Source organism: Drosophila obscura, unplaced genomic scaffold (genome assembly GCF_018151105.1).
Source record: "Drosophila obscura isolate BZ-5 IFL unplaced genomic scaffold, ASM1815110v1 contig_186, whole genome shotgun sequence".
NCBI classification, from domain to species: Eukaryota; Metazoa; Arthropoda; class Insecta; order Diptera; family Drosophilidae; genus Drosophila; species Drosophila obscura.
This window is the reverse complement of record NW_024542774.1, coordinates 8,689,022-8,713,559: the sequence shown is the minus strand read 5'-3', so window position 1 is coordinate 8,713,559 and position 24,538 is coordinate 8,689,022. Positions and strand designations below refer to the sequence as shown.

General features: G+C 46.1%; 6 protein-coding genes across 20 annotated transcripts; 4 read left to right on the top strand and 2 right to left on the bottom strand.

The window, feature by feature from the left end:
- The first annotated feature begins 23 nt into the window (after positions 1–23).
- LOC111073568 (E3 SUMO-protein ligase PIAS1) lies at positions 24–6,904 on the top strand. Of its 7 annotated transcripts, none has more exons than XM_041592797.1 (9): positions 25–313; positions 1,085–1,771; positions 1,853–2,093; positions 2,163–2,397; positions 2,475–2,641; positions 2,703–2,791; positions 2,861–3,011; positions 4,301–4,364; positions 4,524–5,118. In XM_041592797.1, the coding sequence occupies exons 1-9, from the start codon at positions 188–190 to the stop codon at positions 4,591–4,593; spliced, it is 1,830 nt and encodes a 609-aa protein (XP_041448731.1). In that variant the 5' UTR covers positions 25–187; the 3' UTR covers positions 4,594–5,118. The 7 variants fall into 7 exon arrangements, with proteins under 7 accessions (XP_022221627.2, XP_041448731.1, XP_022221630.2 ...); XM_022365941.2 differs by lacking the exons at positions 4,301–4,364; positions 4,524–5,118 and adding exons at positions 6,195–6,261; positions 6,320–6,449 and having other exon boundaries at positions 26–313; XM_022365936.2 differs by lacking the exon at positions 4,301–4,364 and adding an exon at positions 375–712 and having other exon boundaries at positions 221–313; positions 5,030–6,458.
- A 136-nt stretch (positions 6,905–7,040) lies between these two features.
- Positions 7,041–8,171, top strand: LOC111073576 (glutathione S-transferase 1). Its single transcript, XM_022365952.2, has 3 exons — positions 7,041–7,239; positions 7,318–7,366; positions 7,431–8,171. Exons 1-3 carry the CDS (start codon positions 7,145–7,147, stop codon positions 7,959–7,961), a joined length of 675 nt encoding a protein of 224 aa, XP_022221644.2. The 5' UTR covers positions 7,041–7,144; the 3' UTR covers positions 7,962–8,171.
- On the bottom strand, positions 7,992–17,536 carry LOC111073566 (DENN domain-containing protein 1A). Of its 7 annotated transcripts, none has more exons than XM_041592793.1 (10): positions 17,079–17,536; positions 16,716–16,910; positions 14,143–14,413; positions 14,024–14,077; positions 13,686–13,946; positions 13,154–13,609; positions 11,489–11,521; positions 10,835–11,374; positions 9,950–10,453; positions 7,992–8,918 (listed from the first exon to the last, which is right to left on the bottom strand). In XM_041592793.1, exons 1-10 carry the CDS (start codon positions 17,093–17,095, stop codon positions 8,400–8,402), a joined length of 2,850 nt encoding a protein of 949 aa, XP_041448727.1. In that variant the 5' UTR covers positions 17,096–17,536; the 3' UTR covers positions 7,992–8,399. The 7 variants fall into 7 exon arrangements, with proteins under 7 accessions (XP_041448727.1, XP_041448728.1, XP_041448729.1 ...); XM_041592794.1 differs by having other exon boundaries at positions 7,992–8,915; XM_041592795.1 differs by lacking the exon at positions 11,489–11,521.
- A 112-nt stretch (positions 17,537–17,648) lies between these two features.
- On the top strand, positions 17,649–20,684 carry LOC111073572 (phospholipase ABHD3). 3 transcript variants are annotated; one of them, XM_022365945.2, is made up of 4 exons: positions 17,649–17,832; positions 18,143–18,526; positions 18,816–18,993; positions 19,046–20,684. In XM_022365945.2, the coding sequence occupies exons 2-4, from the start codon at positions 18,318–18,320 to the stop codon at positions 20,255–20,257; spliced, it is 1,599 nt and encodes a 532-aa protein (XP_022221637.2). In that variant the 5' UTR covers positions 17,649–17,832; positions 18,143–18,317; the 3' UTR covers positions 20,258–20,684. The 3 variants fall into 3 exon arrangements, with proteins under 3 accessions (XP_022221637.2, XP_022221638.2, XP_022221639.2); XM_022365946.2 differs by lacking the exon at positions 18,143–18,526; XM_022365947.2 differs by lacking the exons at positions 17,649–17,832; positions 18,143–18,526 and adding an exon at positions 18,043–18,142.
- Positions 20,685–20,697: 13 nt separating this feature from the next.
- Positions 20,698–22,638, bottom strand: LOC111073575 (5'-AMP-activated protein kinase subunit beta-1). Its single transcript, XM_022365951.2, has 3 exons — positions 21,690–22,638; positions 21,109–21,339; positions 20,698–21,031 (listed from the first exon to the last, which is right to left on the bottom strand). The coding sequence occupies exons 1-3, from the start codon at positions 22,326–22,328 to the stop codon at positions 20,885–20,887; spliced, it is 1,017 nt and encodes a 338-aa protein (XP_022221643.2). The 5' UTR covers positions 22,329–22,638; the 3' UTR covers positions 20,698–20,884.
- Positions 22,639–23,284: 646 nt separating this feature from the next.
- Positions 23,285–24,508, top strand: LOC121404110. The gene is made up of 4 exons (XM_041592799.1): positions 23,285–23,573; positions 23,648–23,803; positions 23,861–24,025; positions 24,093–24,508. The coding sequence occupies exons 1-4, from the start codon at positions 23,406–23,408 to the stop codon at positions 24,246–24,248; spliced, it is 645 nt and encodes a 214-aa protein (XP_041448733.1). The 5' UTR covers positions 23,285–23,405; the 3' UTR covers positions 24,249–24,508.
- Positions 24,509–24,538: the final 30 nt, after the last annotated feature.

Here is a 24,538-nt window from a genome sequence, read left to right as displayed (position 1 = left end):
TTGGTTGGCAACTCTAGTCGCATTCACGACGGACGCCGCTTGAAATTATTATTGTAGCATTTTTTTAATATTAAATAATGAAAATATAGTTTACATTTATGTGTTGTGCGTGTCCTAGACTTATGCTCTTGAGCTAGCAACTTCCGTGTTGGCAACGTAATCGATCGAAGGATTAAAAATAATAGTAATGCGAAAGACCCGCTCGCAGACTCGCACGCAGGCGGAAAATGCCGCAACACCCCCAGCGGCCGGACACCAATCATCGTCGACTGCACCAACAACAATAAACCCCTTTGATGCGGGCAAATACAAGGTAAGTTTTCCCCGAAAGTTTAATTCACCAGATTCCCAAAACAATTTTCAATAAATATTAGATGATTGATAAGCATGCAGAGTAGAGTGACCACAAGCAAATAATATTGTGGCGCCACCTGGTGCAGGAAAAGGCAACCAAAGCAGTGAAAATGAAGCCCATCCGGCCGTTTGCCAGCACTGCCATCCGCCATATTATTTCAGACCGTGCGGACAAAACAAAATTGCTGTGACAAAAAGAATTCTGTGCGGGCGTTTGTATTAACAAGTTACATGAAATAACAAATATCTTGTCAAGTGAAGTTTGCATGCACGGGTCCGTCGGGGGGCAACAATTATAGCAGCTGATCGGTTTAGTGAAATGAAGCGCTTTCTATGAACGCCATTTTTGCCCAGCAAGGTAATGTGTTTTGCGGGACATGCTACAATTTTTCCTTTCCCATGTACATAGTGGCTGTCAACGCAGACCTGTGTCTGTTCGGTTGACAAAAAGGCAGTTTAAATCTACCTGAGGATTCGGGGAAATGTGAAGAGCAAGACCAAGACCAAGAAGCTAATTAAATATGCGAGTCGAGAGCATGCCGGACGCCCTTTCAGCACACAACACACATACTACACGCTCTCGTCTATGCACATAAATGCTCATACATATATCGGAAATACATATGTATTTAAGACTGTGCGAGTGTGAGTGCGCTTGGTGTAGAGTCCCGCTTTTTTGCATCCGGAATTTGATCAACTTTGGATTTTGTTTTCCCACTTATCTTTGCAGGAATGTGAGCAAATGGTGCAGATGCTCCGTGTCGTAGAGCTGCAAAAAGTCTTGTCGTTCCTTAACATTTCCTTCGCTGGCCGAAAATCCGATCTGCAAAGCCGCATTTTGTCATATCTGCGCACCAATTTGGAGCTCTTGGCCCCAAAGATACAGGAAGTTTACGCTCAATCCGTGCAAGAACAAAGCGCCACGCTGCAATACATAGATAACGCGAGAATGTACTCGCACATGCAGATGCCACCTTCGGTGCAGCCCAATTCTGTAGGTCTGGTGGGTGGCGGATCAGGCCAGGTGCCGGGTGCGCAGATGTCCGCACAGATGGCCTCGCAGATGCCAGCCAATGTAATGCCCTTTCTGCATGCGCACGGCAACCAGCTACCCATACACCCGGATGTGAGACTGAAAAAGCTTGCCTTCTACGATGTGCTCGGCACACTGATTAAGCCGTCGACGCTGGTGCCCCGCAGCACACAGCGCGTCCAAGAGGTGCCTTTCTACTTCACATTAACGCCCCAGCAGGCCACCGAAATCGCCTCGAATCGCGACATTCGCAACAGTTCAAAGGTGGAGCACGCCATTCAAGTGCAGCTGCGTTTCTGCCTGGTGGAGACTTCATGCGACCAAGAGGACTGCTTCCCCCCCAATGTGAATGTCAAAGTGAACAACAAATTGTGTCAGCTACCTGTAAGTGTGAAAATCGTTGCGTCTCCCACCACCAATAATCTCACTAATGCCATTTGATATCCCTTTCCCCCCTCCCAACAGAATGTCATTCCAACAAATCGACCAAATGTGGAACCAAAACGTCCGCCCCGGCCTGTGAACGTAACCTCCAATGTGAAACTGTCGCCAACCGTTACCAACACCATAATGGTTCAGTGGTGTCCCGACTACACGCGCAGCTACTGCCTGGCAGTGTATCTGGTGAAGAAGCTGACATCCGCACAGCTGTTGGTGCGGATGAAGAGCAAGGGCGTGAAGCCGGCAGATTACACACGAGGCCTGAGTAAGCATATACCACATCTTGGCTACCTCGGATAATCCATGTGAATATTAAACACAATCTTCGTTGCAGTTAAGGAAAAGTTAACAGAGGATGCCGACTGCGAGATAGCCACCACAATGCTGAAGGTATCGCTCAACTGCCCGCTGGGAAAGATGAAGATGCTGCTGCCGTGCCGAGCGTCAACGTGTTCGCACCTGCAGTGCTTCGACGCCAATCTCTACCTGCAAATGAACGAGCGCAAGCCCACCTGGAATTGCCCGGTGTGCGACAAGCCGGCCATATATGACAACCTGGTTATCGATGGGTATGTGGATGGATCTCTCTGTCAATGGATGACATGAGCGTTACTGATCAACCATGAATTTTGGATACTCCCAACAGCTATTTCCAGGAGGTGCTGGACTCAACACTGCTAAAAAGCGACGACACCGAAATACAGCTGCATCAAGATGGATCATGGAGTACCCCGGGGCTGCGCAGCGAAGCTCAAATTTTGGATACGCCCTCCAAGCCAGTTCAAAAAGTTGAGGTCATATCGGACGACATAGGTAAGAAAATTAATGTACCTGATCTGATCCATTGCTGATCCTCAATTCTATCTCCTCTTAGAGCTAATTGCGGACGATACCAAGCCAGTGAAGAGTGATTTGTCCCCGGCACCAGATGACCAGCCAACGTCAACGTCGAACAGTGAAACTGTAAGTTTTGTCAGCATTCCCGGTTGATTGTAATTAATTTTGTAATTATCTGATTATCTGATTTGACAGGTGGATCTGACGTTAAGCGATTCCGACGACGATATGCCTCTGGCCAAGCGTCGTCCACCTGCAAAGCAAGCCGCCGCTAGCTCCACCGCCAATGGTAATGGTGGTGGCGGCCAACGTGCCTACACACCAGCACAGCAGGCCCAACAATCTGGTATGTTGGATCCATTTTTGCAATAAGCGCAATAAGTAAACCAATAATGTATAGCCAAGAATTCTTTATATATATTTATAAAGTGCTGTTTGTAGACTATATATATATATATGTATATGTATATCTATATATAAGGATCCATCCACACCCCCCCACTCGCTCACACACACACACACACCCTCACCACAGACTCAGTCACACACACACCTCCACCCACCCACCCACATAGTACATAAAGGCATTTTAATCGTAGCGTAAGAATTCCGAGCTGAAAGTTTCGTCCTGCTCCTTGCAGTTAAATTGGTAATCGCATTCATCCAACTGGACAAAATCTCTCAAGCTAGAACAGATTTGGTTTGGGGGGCACCCCTTTAGTCCATTCTTTTAAAAACAATTTTGAGTAGCCTGTGAGTTTTCCCTTTTCTATGTTCCGCTTCAGTTTCAGTTGTGGGAGCGCACGATCTAGATGAAATACAGAAAAAAAATTTACAAAAAAGTCGCTCTGTAAATTTTAAAGATTTGAAATTCAAAGCCATGGAGATACATCATGTGGAGGACTTTTGCATTGTTGGCGTCGGGGCGATTTTGCACTTGAGCAATCTGAGCCTAATTTCGGCACTCAATAACACAGCCACGGTGCTCATGCCGAACGCAGCCTCCTTGCTGGTGACCGTGACCTTGCTGGCTTTGCTGTCTCAATGGCGGCCTGGCTTGAGCAGCTTGGTGGTATCGAATCGTTCGCAATATGTGTTCCTACTGATGGTGGAGCTGATGATCATAATGGGCTTGGTGGAGCTGATGCTGGTGCAGATCTGGGTTCCGATGCTCATCAGCCTGAATATCGTGTGCGAGTTCACTACCCACGCACTCTTGATGGCCAACAATGAATACCTTGTGTACAATACACCACATTTCGCCCACTGGCTGCGCTCCAAGGCCTTCTACCAGGCCCGCTTCCTTCTGGCTTTGTCCATTTCCGTCGGAATCCTCCTCTCCCAGGGCTGGCGGTCAGTCATACTGAAATTTGTGCAAAATATTCCCATGTCGACGCGACGCGGCATCACGAGCATGGAACGTGACATTAGAGCAGGTGCCACCACAGAAGTTCCGAAGGAGATTACTCATAAACTTCGCCACATACCCTTGGGCGGCGGCCATGAGCCAGAAGAAGAATATAAATGCTAGGGGGTGGCGCGGGTGCGAAGGCAAAATGACGAAATTTTGAAATTTTTGGTGTCTTGATATATTTGTGTTTTATTTTGTTATTATTTTATTTGATTATATTGTAGTTGCTGGAGATTCGGGTTCGTCTCTTTATAAACGTGTCAATTTACAGCACTGGTTGCGCTTACGGTAGGTTCTCATGTCCAGCTTTCGTTTATGCGATCGCGTGACTGTGATGTGATTTCATCGTATGCATGCTCTCGATATCACAATGTGCGTAGTCGCATAAACGTGATCAGGCCCCGTCCGGCGAAATGAATCTCTTTCTGTGCACTCAATTTCTTGCAGTAAATCCAATCGAAAATCAGTCGGCAAGGATGGCACCGGTTCCGGTTTGAGGCATCCAAACGTGGGTTGATGAGTCTAGAATCCCCTCCACCCAATATTATTAATTTTATAAACACAAACGTCTGTTCTGTTCTTTTACTCTGTATGTATTTTATTGTCACTCGCCGAGTCGAGTTTATCCAATGTACCCACCCGCATAAAATAAAATGTTATTTATCTTAGTAGATTTCGTCAGTTGAGGGTTCTTTGTAGTACGCATGGTGTGCATCCATGCATCCCACCAGCCACACTGCCTTCCCCTCCCCTTCTGTCCATCCGTTTTTGGTTCGTTTTTTTTGTTTTCTCAATTGTTGTTGTTGTGTTGATATGATGATTATGTAATTGTATGTACTAATTGAAGTAACTGTGCATTTCTTGTCTTTTCTTCTCTCTCTCCCTCTCTCTAATTTCTCTGCTGCTCTCTCCTTTTGTGTATCGTTTGGCTCTGTGCTGCCGCCGATGTGTAGAATCGCCAGGCCAGCAAACAATGGCCCATCAATCGTCTGAGTCGCAGCAGGTGTTAGAACTAGAACAGCAACTGCAGCTGCAACTGCAGCATCAACAGCACGAGCAGCCAGCATCAGCAGTGCACGCCACTCTACTGGAGTCCCTGGCTGCTGCGGTGGCGGATCAAAAGCACTTTCAACTGTTGGATCTGGCTGCAGTTGCGGCTGCTGCTGCTGCCACAGCGTCAGCGTCGTCCGGGCAAAGTCAAAATGGTGGTCCATAGAAACACACACACACACACACACACTCAAACACGTGCATTTTTCACACACTCACAAACACACACACACACTCATACGAACTATGATTTTCGATTATAATTTGCATTTACAGTTGGTTTGACCTTTTATTTTTGCTTTGTCTTTCCTCCCTCCCTCTTACTCTCGGCTGTCTCATTTGTCGCCATTTTAGAGGATATTTTTTTTCCCCCTCAGAGGCTTTTTTTCTACAAGTTATTCGCATCAATTCCATCAATTCGATGACACATCCATTCATAGCGTAGCAGAAATTGATGTTTAAAATTTTATTTATGTATATGTGTTGCAGGATGCAGACAAAACATGTTGAAGGTGCAATAGAGACTTTTGTTGACCTCACCCCTTACCTACACCACTCCGCTGCAGGGTGGTCGCCCACTTTATTTGTCCTGTGTCCATGTCCCTTTTTGCGTTGTTTCCGTGTCAGTTGTGTCCAATGTCTTGTCTGCAGTTTTTAATCATGTCTCCACGCTACCCAAAAACAGATTTTACATCCGAAACAAAACCCTGTATTCATCCCCCCCACTAGAACTTACAATAGGCATCGTAATTTATTTATTTTTCACTTTTGAATAACCGATCGTGGAATGTTAAAGCCCTACGCACCACTAACATTAGTATACATAAATCAAATGTTAATATTTAAGTCCTACCAATGCAATTTGGAAGTATTCCTATGCACTAGCCGCGAGGAGGAGACAGTTAAGCTAATTAAGTTATTTTAGTTATCATATGATGTGGAATAGAGTAGGGTATTGCTGCCGAATGCTCGCTCCCCAAGTGCGTTTGGTTTTTATATATTTATTATGCTTTTGCAAATCAGAGCGAAATTGCATTAAATTATATGAATAAATTTTCTTTACCGCAGAAGACCTTCAACTAAAAAAAAGAAAATAGTTCGGACTAAGTAGGAATTCAAATTTTACAATAAATAAGTATGTATATCACAAATCACTAACCTAATCCGAACTAATGTTTGATCCTTTATTTAAGATTTAAGTTATAATGAACCCCAATTTAGTATAAAAACTGCTTTGATTTTGATTGGATGCCAAACCCCTAAGTTTTGATCTTAATTATCTGAACGAACAAACATGAAATCAATGTACAATAAGATGTGTACTTTAACTATATTATTAAAAAAAAAAAATCAAAAACAAAGTCATGTTGTTTTATTTGCACGAGGGGGCGGTCCATTAAAATATTCCTAATTAAAGCGGAGCAACATTTTGTTTATAGTTTTTTATTTAAATTATCATTTGGAATCTTTGTTTTTTATTGAGCACATCCGAAACTTTTTCTTTACTTGCAGAGGATAAAAGCACATTGGTTGCGATCAAGAGCAAAGAGGATTCTGTTATTGATCTTTTAGATTCGCCCTAACTTTAGCACCGCGCCGCACGCCCGCCCGTTCGTGAGATTCTGATATTTATGGTTAAGAAACCCCAAAGATTTTAGACTTGTCCCTATTATATATGTATATACGTATATGTATACATTGGGTCTGAAATTCAATGAAGTACAAGTGCGTAAGAGTATTCATTAAGATTAAAACACTCCCCATAAAAGTAGCTAGACGTAAGGAATACAAAAATAAAGTTGATTTATGTACCCGTTTGATTTTTGAAATTTGCCGCTCGAACAGCTGTTTTCCAGAGATGCCACCCCCACTCGCAGGTTGGCATCCCCACAGGTCTGTACTTTTACCTGTTTACCTGTTGGTTGTAGTTTTTGTTGTAGCGTCGTAGCTCGTGGAAACCAAACCAAACCAAACCTTTTGTTGAGGAACTCCTAAATTAGTGTTTAACTAGATTGAACATGCCAAGGCCAATTCTGTACTACGCTCTGTTCAGTCCTCCAGCCAGAGCTTGCATCATTACTGCAAAGCTAATTGGCTTGGACCTGGAGCTCAAGTAAGTTGCCCCCGCCCACGCACCTGCCTGCCAGCCACCTCATCGATTTCTACAAAAGTAAATTCTCTTTGCGAACAGGCTTGTCGATTTCACCAAGAAGGAGCATTGCAGCGAGGGGTTTTTGAAGGTACGCCACACTGACTAGCTCTAGCTTTCACTTGTTGAGCGACTTCCACACACTTTTCCCGCAGCTCAATCCCCAGCATCAGATTCCGGTATTCGTGGACACCGACGGCGAAGTTTATGTGGACAGCCATGCCATTATATGCTTCATGGTAGCCAAATATGCCAAGGACGATCAGCTGTATCCGAAGGATCTAAAGAGACGGGCGCATATTGATCACCGCTTGCACTACGAAAACGGGGTGCTATTCCAGGTAATCAAGGACATTGTGGCACGCAACATTTACGGCGGCGAGGCCGAGCTCAACCAGAGGTCCCTGACTCTCTGCCACAACGCCTACGCAGACCTCGAGCACTTTTTGTTGAACGGGAACTTTGCCGTAGGCAACGAGCTGAGCGTGGCCGATGTTTCGATTCATACCACACTGGTGACATTGGAATTGCTTATACCACCGGATCCGGATCGTTATCCACAGATTACTGCATGGCTCGAGCGAATGAACCCATTGATACCCGACAACGAGGAGATCAATATCAAGGGAGCCGAGGCGCTGAATGCACGGATCAGGAGCTGCATGGCCGCGAACAAGTTGAAGTAGACGCTCTAAGCGGGATCCATTCAATTGACGTGTTGGTTGTATATTGTTGAACTCGAATTTATTGGTATATTTTGTTAGGCTAATTGGTTTAAATACTTGCTACAATAGTTTCTGTCTGTCTTTTGATTTTTTGGAAGTCAAATGTACAATTCGTAGTTTTCGGATAGCTTCCGTTTCATGCAACTTACTAAATACAATTATTTACACAAACAAGACTTTTATTTACTTTGATCTGATCTGAACGAAAGAACGGGCCACTGAGAAGAACTCGACCACAGTACTTAATTTAAGAGTTCATTTGCTGTCATCGGCCATTGATCATCGGGATCCCATCCTGACTTCCGTATATCTTCTATCTCCTAGCTATTTACAACACATTTGAATGAATTTGAATCACACTTCTTTTGGTATATCTCTCTAGCGGGATGCGTATGCCCTCTAATCGAACGTCGTCCAGTTGTTCATACCCTTGCCAGCCGCACTCCCTGCCGTGATTATGGCCGGCTTCTGCTGCTGTTGCTGCTTCTCCGCTGCGTTGGCATTCAACGTGAACTGATCCAGCCCGTATTTGCGTAGCAGCTCAAAGTCATCGTCGGGCCTGGCGGCAATGGTGCTGCGTTGAATTTGCGGCGGCAACGGTGGAGCTCGACCTCCGGTCACTGCAGCGACCGTAGCCATGTGCTTGGGCGCAAAATACGGATAGAGTGGATTGCTGACACTGTTGCCCGACGTCGCTGTGGTTACCACACTGCTGTTGACGCCCGCTGGAAGTGTACAGGATTTCTTGTTGAAGACTTTGCTCAGCGGAGGAAGGGGCCGTGCATTCTGGTTGAGCGGGTCAAAGTCCTCCAGGTCGAAGCTGGTGTTGTTGCTATCGTCCAGCGATATCAGATCGTTCATGCTGTCCTCCAGCGGCTGATGGTGGTGGCGGTGATGCTGCTGCTGCTGTTGGGACTGCTGCGGGAAGGTAGGCACAGACAGAGGTTGGGATTGGTTAGAATACGGTTAGAGCCAAGGGTGTGCGGATGTTTTCTATGTTTCGGTTTCAACTGTGCTCTCATCCACTTATATACAATATGGAATAATGGCAATTGGACTACTTTCTACCAGTTACAAGCATCTACGAGTAAATTAAATTAAATTAAAAACAAGTTGAGAGCTTCGAGTATAAATGATTAGATTAGGGATGGCACTAAGAATGAATAAGGAAGGAATAATAAACAGCACGCGTGTATATCCCAGAAAGTTTAACAAAGACAATGCAGAAGAGAGTTATAGAACGGATTACCCAGATCTCAGTTAGTATTCAATATGCAAAATACAATATGTATTCGATGACCCTTTTCCATTCCGTTATATCTCGCTCACTCCGCAAGAGAGCGCCACTAGACAGGCAACAGAGAGAGTTAGAGCGAGCCCGTGGAGTCAACCCCGGGAAATAGCTATCTTCTCTCTGGGTAAATATACAAAATTTTTAAACAAATTAGAATCCGTGTCATATCATCACAGGTGTCTGTGCACAACATTTGGATGATTCAGCTCTAATAATTTATAAGAACTAGCCGAGCGATGTTAAATCGAATCAAGGGATCAAGGGAACACGAATTTAATATACCCCTAAACTCTTTCAGTGCCGGGTATAATTAGATTTCTGAATATTATACGGATGTTAATGGTGATCAAGGATATACACATGTATCTACTTTATGGGGTCTACAACTACTCACTTTATGAGAGGATTATTTCGTTAAATGATTAGATGAGTTCTACTTGCTCGCGAGCAACAGATGAACGGATTTGAAACTGAAAGGGGTTAGCTACGTTGGCCAAATGAGGCATGTGAGCAGGAGGAGCAGGCCGAGGAGGAGACAGTCTCTAAATAGGCGGTAGGGGAGTAGGGGGCACGACATGTGTGTGTTAGTGTGAGATGGTAGGAGGACCACAACCAGGATGGGCTTCTTATTTAATTAACGGCGCAGCTGGTGTACCTCTCTCTTGGCCCTTGGTGTCGGAATGGGCGGATCGGAGACATTCAGATGCGAGAACGTTGAGGCGGCCGTCACAAAGGAGGCGCCGGACGAGCAGGAAGACGACGTTGAAGATGCGTTAGAGTTGCGTACGGAATCGTTTGCGTCTGGCTCATCCTGCCAGCAGTTACGCTCTAGCTTGCTGATCTCCGCACTGACGGCTGCTGCAGTGGCGGCCACAGCATTGGAGCCGCATTGTCTCCGCGGCGGAATGGGAGGCGACTGCACATCCGGTGGACTATCAAAGCTGGAGTCCGTGGTGGGCAGTGGCTGACGAGGTTTGGTCGGCGTGGACGTGTGGCGCGGCGGCTTCGTCTCCACGTGCTGATGCGTTGCATACGGATGATTGTAGTAAAAGGCGGAGGCTGGCTGCGTGGACTGCATGGTCTGCGGAGGCGGTGGACGAGCCGGCGGCGCTCCTCCTCGCTGAGTGCGTGTGGTGTGGTGCTCTGCGCTTGGCTTAAGCTGCGCGGGTCAATGCCGATGATGTTTTTGCCGTTGATGTTGATGTGGTGTTGTGGCATGTGCATGTGGCATGTGTATGGTTGTGGTTTGAGTGTTTGTATGTTTGTGAAAGACATGAAGCGACAGCGACAGACAGTTGGACACAGACACGACACAAACACGGAAACAAAAACAAGAAGAGCATGAGAATAACATAAATTTCACAGTACATCGAGATGAGTGACGGACGACACGCATGGAGTCGAGTTAGCTTTGGGGCAGGATAAGCGGGTGAACCAACCACTCAAATCTAGAATTGGCGCGTGGCACGCCAGGCAGCTTTTGGAGCTACTGCTGCTGCTGCTGCAGCCGACTCTCGTACGCCCGCACCAGACTACTTACACTGCGATCCACGGCCGGCGTCTTGAACAGCGGATGGTTCTGCAGCTCCTGCGACAGGTTCATCTCCGACGATGAGCAGAGCGAGCTCGCCGAGCTGACAGCAGGAGACGCACCCAGATGATGGCCATAATGAGCAGCAGCATGCGCCCCGTACGCATGGCCGTTCGGCTGTATGTGGCTACTCGAGCTAGACATCGCCAGCGGAACGGGGCCGCGTCGCGTCCCGTACTCCCGCGGCTCTCGGGCCAGCGAGCCGTTTGTGTGGCTGCTGCCGGTGCCGGCGCCTGTGCCGTGAGCGCCTCCGATTCCATTGTCCAGCCGCTTGCTGGTGACCGGAGAACTGGGCGCCGAGTGGTGGGCCGCTCCAAGGGCCCTGCCACTGCGCATGTATCCCCCACTTCCGCCATCCGGTCGGTCCGAGTGGGTGGGCGAGCCCAGGCCAAAGTGGAAGTTGGTTCCGCCCAACTGGTTGCCGTTCTCTCGCAGCTTGGTCTTGAAGCCTTTGTAGGCGGTCTTCATGCCCCGCGAGCCGTCCTTCACCTGACATATGGATGGCAAAATATACAGGTTAGCGGGAGGACTTTTACCATTGCAGGAGGTCAGACAAAGAGACTTTACTTGGGGTATTAATAGCTAGGGGCTGTAACCACTCACCGATTTGACGGCAGACTTAACAGCAGGATTAGTCTGGCGGAGCGGAGTCGCAACCGAAGCAACGAAACGAAACGGAACGAAACGAGAGCAAGTAGTACAGAAGAAGCACAGTAGTACACAGCGGGTGCGGATTACGTGCGTGGCATGAGAGATCCAAGCGGCATATGAAAGAGAATCGAGACGGAGACACAGATACGGGCGATATACAATGTGAATGAGAGATAATGCGGTCCCAATGCTGGGTTATTAAGCCTAAAGCTACGCTTAAACTAGCACTACGTTTAATGTATACGATGGCACTGCTGATAGAAGATATGAGAGCAATGAGGCTTGTCGTGTGATGTATGATGTGAATGGGCGAGATCAGAGGGCTTGGGGGACAGGTAAATGTCACTTTTGTCCCTCAGCTCGGAGTGGCTTTTTCGAGCGTAAAATGAATGTTAATGATGGGGATATGAGTTAGTTAACAGTCTGGTAGAGACTACAGACTACAGAGTGAGAGAAGTTTCCTAAATTCCTAGCCAGAATAGAGTATGAGGAGTGTTAGGACAGAAAGCATTGTTAAAGGTGCAGCTACCCATAAAAAAGTTGTGTTTAATTACAATAGATGTTTGGTTAGTCCTTGTGGAGAGTGTTTTTGGTATTAGTACGAAGGAAGCCTGCTTTTATTAGACAAAACCATCACCAAGAATGTTGTGTGAAGCAGCGGTGGGCATGCGCTTTAGAAATTTGGGAAGCAGTCCAACAACAAACAACAACAACAAGAAAAACCCTTATCAGCGAAACTAAAATCGAGCATCATGCACAAAACATGTATATTGTTTTTGTACTATTCTCGGGAATTCTCTTTTTCAGTATTCTCTTGTGCGTATCGAGCATCCAAGTGGGAGCAAGGACGTGCCCACCGCTGTTCTAAAAGTGAATAAAAGGTTTTGCAGACTGACGGATCCTATTTTAAGCTAGTGACAGACAAAACGTATTATGGGGGGGCATACAAAATACATACAAAACACTAACTAAAACATTCAACTATTTGATCAACGTAGAAAACTGTAGATAACTGATTTTGGTTTTAGTCTTTGCCAAACAGGAATTGTAAGTGGAGTTAAGTGGAAGGTGCTGTTGCAGTTGCGGTTCGCTTGTTGTTAGGACGATAAATAATCGCTTAGGCATATAATTTATATTGAACTAACATTTGTTGAGAGAGAGGTAGAGGTGGCTGAGAGGTGTTTGTTGGTTGGGTGGGGAGAGAGTTACATTCTACTCGTTTGGATATTGGTATTTGCTATGGATGGACTTTGTATTGTCATGGCATTTGGCACTCTATACAAGTTCTTGGCAAACACTCGCGACACACTGCGCTTTCCCAAATAATACTGCGAAATAGAGATCAAATCAAATGTAAGAATATCATAAGGTGGGAAATAGTGGGGGATGGGAAACTTAAGCGTAGGGCGGTAGCAGGCAGGGTCTGTTAGCGGCAGAGCGTTGTTCTGTTCGTTCCTTCTCCAAACCCGACAAACCCGACTTAATGGGAATGATTTTTGGTGTTGGGGATGTGCTGTGGGATGGGATGGGCTGCAGGGAATGCAGGTGATGGGCTAGCGGCTAGCAGCTATCAGCTAGCGTTTGCCTCTGCTCGGCTGGCTATCCACTGCGGCTCACCTTGTCCTTGACATTCTTCAGAAAGTTGCGGCCACGCTTGCGCATCTTCTCCGCATAGCGCACGGTTTCCAGCTCGAACTCGTCCGAGAAGCCAAGGCCGCTGTTGAGCATCTTCAGGCGATCATCGATGAACTGGGCAAAGATCTGTAGCTCCATCATTTTGGCAAGAAATGGCCGCAAATGAGCCGGCCGAGATTCAATAAATTTGTCGTGGTTGAACGTTTTGCTGGTCTCGTGGTACTCAACGGCGTCCCGATAGCCGCCAATCAGCTGCACCAGCGCATTCAGAAATATCTTCGATATGCGATCCCCGATGTGGTCCTGCGTGTGATTCAGATGCTTCTTCAGCTGCGACACAATCTCCGCGGGCATATCGTGCACATCGTCAAAGGGACTCTCAAAGGTCTTCGTATCACAGTTTAAGATCACAACTTCCCCGAGCTCATCCTCGGATACCTATTGAAAGTGCAAGTGCAACAGAAAATAGTCATAATCAGCTCTATGTCCAGTCCAGCCCTGTCCAGCTACGTACAGTTTCGAGCACTGGCTTTGGCACACCAATTAAATATGGCATGGGGGCACCAAGGTAGTCTTTGAACTCCCACGGCAGCACCGGGATGAAGATGTGCTGCCAGACCATGGGGAATAGGAATGCATTGGCCGCCTGTATGCACGAGGAGAGGCGATCCAGGTGTCGCGAGGTGAATATGATCCGCCGCTCGGCCAGCATGGCCGCAAACACAGCAATCATCTCCTTGGGATCCACAAAGTTGTAGTACAGACTCAGATTGTGCTGCCACGGATAACCAATAAACGAATTACAGATGAATGTTCATTTAACTACTGATTTTGATGCTGGTCGAGACTCACGTTTTCCGGCATGCTTGGCAACTGGAACTGCAGCGGGCGCTCGAACATAAAGTGCTGTTTCAAAATTGGAATAGAAAATCTTTGATTAAAACATCTATACCGGGTACCATTTGACTTACACTCCGTCCACTGTTGTAGAACACCGTCAGGCTGCCGCCCGAGTCGGGCACTCCGCGATTGTAGGCCTCGGACAGGAACGTCTTGAAGCCATTCGCATCGGTTCGCTTCAACTCCGCCAGCACAGGCAACAGTTTCAGGAAGGTGTCGTGCCACGGCAAGTAGGTGATCAGAATCATCGCCGTTTTCGCCTTCGGATCGTGTCGACAGAAGCCAAAACGCCATTTTGAGTCGCCGGTAGTGTGGACAAAAGAATACGAGAGCACCGAGTCGCTGTGTGGATGATTAAAGATGATATACATAAGTAAATCGAGAATGAAGCACAATTGGGCTTAATCAAAAGAAACGTTTGAAAATCTCGGTCATCATTTGTAGTCGGCTACAGTGCGTTGCATAGCTTTTTGTCTAACAAAAATAAAAGAAACTCTTGCTTCATAGATCGTTTCTGCATAACTTTTTATTAGATCAAAAGTAGTCCAAAGTTCGCCAATTCCCCTGCAAAATGATTCAATCTTCACTGTTCTTCACTGTTTTCACTGTTTGCATCCGCTTGGAAACGCCTCATCATCCATGAGCATGGCCTTGTCATGCGTTGCCCAATGGCTTGCTATGGCTAATAAATTGTTGAGGCGGGCATCGATCGCATGTAAACAGATGTACAAAGTAGTATATACGAAGAACAGACCCCCCCACCAACCTTCATGGAGACCCACTTCAATGACTAATGCTAGCCGCGCTGGCGCGTTAAGTCTGCTTTCGTCTTCTTTTATTTCGACTCTTAACCCAAATAAATGCGATTTCGCAGCGCACTGACCACGCCAACAACAACTGTGTATGTGTATACATATATGTACGTATATATAAGGCGAAAAGCAGCACAAAACGTCTGATGTGAATTCAAAATTAATTATTAAAACATACAAATCATTTGAATTTAATTTACTCCGTTCGATAAGCTTTCCATTGATTGAAGCGACTTTTAAAGTACCCTTTATATTCTATATTTGCTTTAAATGCAATTATTGCACAGATTGTTCACGAAGGTTAAGCCGTTTTCTGTCATTGATCAACAGCTTTCCTGGTGATTCAATAACTGTCATACATTTCTCAAGAATATTTATTATCCAGATATTATATTGCGAAAATGGAGTAAGCAGATATCAAGGAAAATTTTGCAAATTATTTGTTTTATTTTAGTCATTTTGTGACGAAATTGCTCTCAGCGTATGTAAGTATACTTTTCGCTTATTTGCCTTATCTTCGTTACTTTGCTGTCCGTTATTCTTGTCGATTTCCTATTATATTACTGTTATCTTGTTGGTGAGAGAGTGCGTAAAGTAAGATTCGCTCAGAGAGCGGGAGGTAAGAGTGAGAGGGAAGGAAAAACCTCGACAAATTAATAATTAATAGAGGGTATTTAAGCATTCAAAATAAATCGCAATTTTGCAACATCAAGCCACAATGATGGAGCAAAGTCTCATTAACAGAGCGCACGTTTTCCATTGTCCACCAACTTTGCATATGTCTCGAGTCGAGTGTTTTCTGCGCTTTGCGGAGCGTTACATAAAGAGTTATTAGATTTAAGTGTTTCGGATCGTGTCATTATTTAATTCAATATGCAAAGGCAGACGGCAGGCGAACGACAAACAACAAACAAAGCGCAACTTATGCGGGTGGCGGGACAGGGAAAATGGAAGTACGGACGGATGGACGGTACATTGACTTGGACTTGACTTTCGTTATCGCTTCGACTGCTACAGCTCTGTGGGTGGGAGAGTGCTTTTGTGAGGGAAAATCAACAAATATTGATAAGCTGTAGGTCAAAGCGTTTTCAGGAAAAATTTGCTGGACTAATTAGTTTGTACGAGCAGAAAGAACAGAAAATATAATTGCTTCCAATTGTTGGCTTTCCGGAGTGTTTTAGTGATTAGAATGGTACTCTACTTTTGAGTCCCAGTACCAGTACCAGCTGCAGAGATAAAGCAAAATAAGGGGTACAAATGTAGAAAGGGCGTCATGATTTCGGGCATGACTAAGCCCCGGAGGCCGAAGAACACTGCTGACGTAGTGCCGCAGCTAGCCAGCAGATTGATACAGTTGCAGAGGACAATCCAGGAAATAAAATGACGAATGGCGTTCAACAAAAAAAGAGCATTGAATAATGATCGTACATTATGCGAGCAGGCCGTGTAAACAAATGCCAAAAACAGCACAGCACAACAGGTTATACATATGTACGCTTCATGGACGGAGTGGAGTGTGGAGTGGAGTGGAATGGAATGGTAGGTGGTCGGTCGGGTCGGGTTCGGTTGTTTCGCGGGGCATATGTATGAATCATCAATGGAACATTCACAGGCAGCTAGTTTGTGTTTTTGTTGCCGTTGTCTATGGGATGATCGCGATGCCAACCAAAGTCGACGGTGAGTCTTGCGCAAAGGCAGCCAGCACCAGCGCCAGTGCCAGTGTGTTGCATATTGTTTATAAATGGACGTCTCTGACTAATGCCAAGTGACCGGAAACACGCATATATAGAGTCTATTTGTAAAGTGAAGGGAGGAAGCAGTGGTATACGCACCTTTCGAGATCGCAGGGAAACGCAAACGATGGTATGCCGGTTAGCACCTCTTTATCGCGGAATCCTTCCGGGAAGCTCTCCACGATCACACCAGCGGGAGTGGCGGCGGCGCCGTTCCTTGGACTTGTCCCGCGCTCCAGGCCGGGTGTGGGCTTGATTTCGCACCAAAACTCAAAGAGTTTCTTTACATCGTTCCTGTCGATGACAACAGAACACAACAATCATGAAGTGGGACTGTCATTTATAAATACTATACTAGACACAACTCGTGAGAGTAGTAGGGGACTCTACCAACGCCTGGCAGGCAGCAGCCAAGCGAAACGCCCACTGCAGGCAAACCGCAGGTTGAATGGGCATACTCACTTGATACGCGATCCCATGTTTAAGCGTAGTTGGTGTTTAGCACATGTTTTCCTCTATCCACGATTTTGATTTAAGTTTGTTGGCTTAATTTAGGGTGTTTTTACACAATTTTAATACTGATTATGCTGTCACAGCCCAGCATACGGGAGAGGAGCAGATACAGGCCACTTTTCTTGCTCTTTCTCTTTGTCGATTCGGATTCGTTTCGCGACGTCATTGAATCATTTTCGTTGTTTTCTTGTTTCACGCGTACATTGGCTGCCCTGCTCGACTACTTGCACGAAGGGAGGGGATCACTGCACAATAAAATGCTGGCACACACATATGATGAGACACAATAATTATTAATTCACTTGAATTCACCCTTATAGCTTAGTTTTATGCAAGCAATTTCGGAAGGCAACAAAAAACGCGAAACGCACCCGACATGACATGGACGGGGCTGATATCGAATATGCTGGTATCGAACTATCGCAACAGCTGTACAGCTATCGATGGTATCGCGGGCATAGTCGATGTGCATCAGATCAGCTGTTGGTGGTTAGATTTGAGTTGTTATTGGTTTTTGTTAGTTTCAGTTCACACATTATCATTTATATACACAACAACAAACAAATGAATTTTGTTAATATAGCTTAGCGGCTTGTGCGCAATAAAATGCTTCATATTTTTATGGTTACATAAGTGCGTGTCTGCAGCATTGCTTGCAATACAAAATTATTCTGTGCCCAGCGACAAAAAGTACAGCAAAAAAGTAAGCAAAGAATGTTATAGTATACGTCATTCGGTTGGTTTCGTCATTCTTGGCACGGTAATTGCCAGCACCTATAACACCCACTAAATATTTCAATACCCGTGTCTGGCCCTGTCTATTGATTTTGTTGCTGCACGTGATGGCGCCGTCGAACCGGGGTCAGCGGTCATTAGTAACACGGCAGCTAACCTAACACAAACAAGCTTTGTGCGTCTCACTATAGTGTGTCACATCAATGTCAATCCTATTCAAATCCTTCAAAATTATTGTCTAAATTGTATTTTAAAATTTTTATTTTCCATTTTTCAAGGTAAGCGCACATTTTGGACCGTTATGCAAAGCAGTAAAATTGGCGGTGACCGGACAATAAATTGTAGCAATAGCAGTAGCAATAGGCTATAGCACTTGTAGCGCAAACCCTTCTCACAGTATCGTAGTGATAAGCATTAGTTTAGATACGGCTTGATTGCCAGCCCAGCCCAGCCATGTTGTGTGCTCTTGCCCGCGGTCCCCACCACCTTAAGGTGGCGGCCGTCTACTACAATCTCTCCGACTTGCTATGCACAAGTCGCGGCTGTGCCGTCCTGGCTGTACGCCTAGCGTCCGGCCATGGCAGTGGCAGTGCCAGCAGGAGAAGCAGCAGCCACCAGCACCAACATCATCATCATCAACAACAACCCCGCCGAGAACTGCTGTGAGTGAGAGAGATAAGAGCTGTTAACAAACTTGTGTAACCCCTCCAAGGCATGTGCCATGTTCCATGCCCAGTGCCCACTTTTGATACCGACTCGTTCAATCTAAATCCATATGCATACATTAAAACACGGCCACGATTAGATATGCCTCCGCCTTGTCCAAGTACTATCGTACTTAGCCATAACAAGCAGTGACTGTGGACAATTTCATTCATGCTATTCACACAACAATTGCTGCAACAATTTGTTATAAATTATTTGATTCGTGATTTGATTCCACCCTTCCAGTTGCCGACCGTCCCGTTCTGGTGTCCAAAGTTCCAAATTAGCAGTAAGAACATTTCACTCAGAGCCAGTCGCGATGTTCTACTCGATGTACGCGTACCTCTCAAACCTGCCGCGTCTTCATGTGCTCGGCCTGGCCATTATTGCCTATGTCGTCTATTACCTAATCCAGGTGGTCAAGGTGAGTGTGATGTCGTCATTTCCCGTGGCTGACTAATGCGGTATAATTACAGCGACCTATAATCGCTTGTTCGGACGGGCCGTTCAAGCAGTACCTGATTCGGAAGGTGCCCACCCTGGAGAACAAGTACTGGCCTACTTTCTGGTGCGTTGAGAGCCGTGCCCAGACCGTTCTTGCGAGCCTGCTGCGCTCCAAGAGTCTGCCCCGTATCAATTACCGCCGCGAGATACTCTGCCTGAAGGATGGCGGAGAGGTGGCTCTGGACTGGATGGAGGAGGGTTGCAACGCGAATGCCCCTTGCATTCTGATACTGCCCGGACTGACCGGCGAGTCGCAGGCGGAGTACATCAAGTGTCTGGTCCTCGCAGCCCAGCAGTCCGGCATGCGCGTGGTGGTCTTTAACAATCGCGGCCTCGGCGGCATTGAGCTGAAGACGCCACGGCTCTATTGCGCCGCCAATTGTGAGGATCTGTGCGAGGTGGTCAAGCACGTGAGGAAAGTCTTGCCGGCTCACTGCAAACTGGGGGCCACAGGCATCTCCATGGGCGGCCTGATATTGGGCAACTATTTGGCGCGCAAGAGCGAGGAGGCCCGCAGCATTCTGTCGGCGGCCAAGATCATCTCTGTGCCGTGGGATGTCCACAAGGGCAGCGCCAGCATTGAGAAGCCAGTGATTAACAGCTTGCTGGGTCGCCATCTCGCTGGCAGCCTGTGCCGCACGCTGCGCAACCACTTGGACATTTACAGGGACATCTACCAGGACTCCGACATTGACATACAGCGGATCCTGCGCTGCACGACCATCAAGGAGTTCGACGAGCTGTTTACCGCCAAGCAGTTTGGCTATGCCCATGTCAACGACTACTACTCGGATGCCACGCTCCACAACAAGCTGGATCACATCTCAGTGCCGCTCCTCTGTCTGAGTGCTGCCGATGATCCGTTCCAACCGTTGGACGCCATCCCCGTCAAGGCTGCCAATCAGTGCACCCATGTGGCAATTGTTATCACGGCGCGTGGAGGCCACATCGGTTTCCTAGAGGGCTGGTGGCCGTCCACAAGGGATCAATACATGGGTCGACTGTTCACGGAGTACTTTACCAAGGCCCTCTTTGACGAGGATGGCGAGTTTCAGCACACCTCCGACAAAATGCACGAACGCTTTCTAGCCAAAGAGACCGTGGCCCTGGCTGCGTCCCCTCTGTTGTTGGACAAAAAGGTGGTAGTGGTGGACCATCTGGACCACAAGGTCAAGCTGACGTAGAGGCTGCTTGATGAGATGAGATGATGATGCTCGCAATACTCTTGCTCAACTATTGCCTAACTAGAGGCGTTTCGTTTCCTTACGATAAACTACAAAAATATATACAAAATTACCTGCGCATACATAAACTCCGTTTGCGATTCCGAAGACTTTCCGAACACATGTGATAGATTAGCTGAATAGTTGTATGAAACAAACAATTAATCATAATAATCCGAATCCAAAGTGTTGTAATACTCAGTAAGTCAAAAGTCAGTCAGGGAACAGAACCTCACAGAACAGGGACAACATTCGACAGTTGAAATGCATATGTAGATGCTTAAATTAATAATAGTATTCGTGACATTAGGTACATATCAGATTGGAATAGAGACAAAAAGCTTTACGATTCTTAGAGGTAAATTCAATAAAAATATATATGACACAATGCAATAATCTTATATTTTTACAAACTCCGTATATTTAACTAATAAAAAATACAACGCTTAATAAAGAGAACAAATAAAATACACATCCCATGCGTTATTAGTAGATTTGACAGGGGTGACACGAGTAGATATGGATTACCAATAACACCCTCTCAATAAAACCCGATTCCTACAGCTAAAAGAGACAGTTGGCCATCGTCTAAATGGGCTTGTAGAGCAGCGTCGTCACGTACTTCTTGCGATAGCGATGCGTGGCACTCAGCACCATGACCCCCTCCTTGATGGATAGAGCATACAAGTGATTCAGCATCACATGGTTCGGCTCAGGCAACAATGTGGGCTCGCACTGCAACAACGTGGGGTAAAAGAGATCCAATTAAGATGAGATGCTTATCGGTATAGAGCGGCTAGTGAGTAACTCACCGAGAGGGGAGTGTCCTTGTTGAGAATGACCTGCAGCAAGTGGGGCGGCAGCACTGGGGGGCCGGACACTTTCTCCCAGGGCTTGGCCTGCGGCACCTCCTGCGAGTACTCCTTCTCCGCATAGTTGGTCACGTTCTCGCTGTCTTTGGCCAGAGCTTGAAATACCTCGAAATCAGATGGCCGCACAGACACCAAATTGTTCTTCTCCCCCTCATCGTTGTCCACACTTTTCTGTAATGCAAAACCAATGAGCAATGGCAATTGATTGTAATTATAGTTTCCATTCCATTTCACTACAGTGGTGGCTACATATATTAGTACACATTACTTGTGTACTTACTTTGTTGTTAGGTAATGTTTACATTTTTCTCCCACTAAAAACAAATGAAGCCAAAAATGAGGAGGAAAAATGGCCAAATGCGCATCTCTAGACCCCTTCCTCTCACATTGACACCCAATAGAGATTACGCTGGGGCTTTCGCTCTTGTTTACTGCGATTACACAACAGCAGTAACGAAAATCAGTAACTGCGTCATTTGAGTGGTGCCTCAAAGAATATCGATTTTCCCTAATTGACTCACCAGCTTGGGATCGTGTGTCCATTCGCCGTCCACACAGAATTTGTACTGGTGGTCGCCCTCGGGCAGATCGATGATGGTCACAAAATTTCCATGGCTGCGGACCATTGTGATGGGCTTCCAATTGGAGAAGGTGCCTGAAATGGTCACGTTCTTGCCGCCGCCATCCCAGCGAAGGACTGTGGGCAGGGCGGTTTTCCTTATCTCGTCGTCGTCATCGCCAGCCCCAGCCCCAGCCAGCGGGGGCAGCAGTGATCCAGCGGCCTGCTGCTCCTCTTCGGTGTTATCCATGATTAACTTCTCTCCGCTGCTACTGCGTAGAACAGCTGTTGATTCGCTGCTATCAGCTGTGCGCTTAGCTGCCGCTACCGCTCCCGCGCCCGTATAATACGGGTCGTCGTCGTCTTGCGATGAGCCTTCGTTCAAGACTGCAGTATGTTTTTTGTCGAACGAGAAAGCTTGGCCTCCCGCTCCAGTTCCAGCCAAAGCTGCACTCCCGCCATGTGCCCCAGCACCCCCAGCACCACCGCCAGCTGCGCTTGAAACCGAGTCACGAAAATGTGCGGGAGAACTTGGCGTTGAGAGGTCAGTGGATTTGTGGCGCTCTCGCATATGGACGGTGGAGCTGCCCGCGTTGCCCATATTATATATAATATTTCAGTTATTGCCGTTTTCGCAGTCTCTCTAGAAGGTTATGGCTCGGCTCGCCTCTTCACGAACTCAATTCTCTTGCTGTTTTTGGCACTTTGTTTTCCTTGACTCGTCTCTCTCGTTTTTCGCTTATTCGCTCTTTCGTTTCCGCGTTTTGTTTGGTCCAATAAACTATTACGGCTCGGAGTTATGATTTGTTTTGTTGCAAAAGCAATATTTGGCATTTAACGTGCAGAAAACTGCATTAGTTAATTATTATTATTTATTTAATTATTTAATCTTGTTACGCTCGGAACCCCGGGTTGCTAGCAAAGCTATCGATTTAGTATCGATAGCTGAAACGCATTTGTGAGAAAATAAATGAGTAGATGAATTTTCTGTTCCAGGTCCCCATGTCCTTCGGCAGGTGTGGGATATAGCGATTAACCAATTGGAGGCCTGAATTGCAGGAGTGGAGTCAATGGAGTGTTTTTTCTTTTATTTTTTAGTATGGAATTAATATTCCGTACACGCTCACCACCAGTTCCACCGTGCCAACTGTGGATACACTTTCCGATCTGTCAAACGCCCCAGAACTTCCTTCCGATACAATATCTTCTGCAGATTCCTCCTCTTCCTATTTAGGGGTATTTTAAGGCCGTTAAGGATATTATTTCAACAAAATCGATAGTACCAAAAGTATCGATATCGTCAAAAATTAACATTAAAATATCGGTACTATTGTGCGATAACTGCAACTTATATTCGTTTTATTTTGAAATAGCATCCGATATTGAAATAACAAACACAACTGGAATAGAAAACAAAATGTGTATGTCTCCACTGGATCTCCTATGTGTCTCGATCCCCGAGTACTTAATGATCCAAAAATCAATCATACTCATTATTGATTAATTGCATGTTTATATATGTCATATATTTGTACTAACGAGCAAGTACATTTCATGCTTGAATAGTTTAATTGTTTTCATTCGGTTTGGCTTGAATTTCAATATTATGCCCTCTCTTCAATAGGGGACATTATTTCATACCAAAACTCGTCTTCAAGGGAATGTTTTCGCGGGTACGATGGAGCGCAAGGGCATCTATGATTCGATTTGGGAAAGTTTTAAATTTTCCAAATTTATTATGCCCGAAATGAAATCCACCAAGTTTTTCAATTGTCACGTAACAATGGCCGCGTTCAAATCGTTTTCACTTATAGTCCTGATTGTTCTTGCATGTGCAGTGGCTGGTGTAAGCAAGGGGATGGATCTAGGATCTTTGGGTTCTGTTTTGGAAACCACTTGCTGACTATATACCTCTTTCAGGTTAGCTGCAAATTCGAGTTCACCAACCTGAAATGTACGACCTTGGAACAGGAATTTGTAGAGTTTGACAGGTGTTTTCTAAAGTCTGTCAACCGGACCTACAAATACCTCACCGTTAGCACCAAGATCCACGTGCTCCCGTTAAACAGTGCATCCGTTAGTTGTTTCTTCCATTTAAACTTCGATCGTTCCCATCACCAAGTGTCCTTCCAGATCCAGACGCAAGTGCTCAAGCGGTTGAACGGCTACAAGCCATTTCTCTTTAACTTCACAACCGACGCATGCATGGTTTTTGGTGGAAAAATGAATCCGACGACTCGATTCTTCTTTGGACTAATGGCCCCCTACTCGAACATGAACCATTCCTGTCCCTACGATGTGAGTTTCGGCCATAGCGATCATACATTGCCACTCGACTGATGGTTTCCACTGCATTATTCCACAGCATGACATTATTGTAGAGAAGCTTCCGATCAGCTTTCTGAACGAGCAACTCACCAGAGTTCTGCCATTTCCGGAGGGTGATTACTGCGTCAAAAATGTATACTCGTTCGGTGGAAAACCACGAGCTCAGACCGAGGTACACGTACACATTTCCTAAATTGAACAGTAAACAGACATACCATAGATGTATCACTTCATACAAGCACCTAACCATACAGCATATTAGATTTGCCAGTTCAGCAGATTTTGAAGCGAGAGCTCCCAAATCGCATTGAGAGATTTTAGCTTCGGTGTCGAACCGCTCGCCTCTGGGAGCTGTCGCAGCATTTTCTGTTGGGACTTTTCTTTAGCTTGGCCTGTATGAAGTAATACAAATATACGCTATGGAAAAGCTTTCAAGCCAAGCTTCGATTGCGATTGCGAGCAGCTTTGTGTTTTTATCGGGCT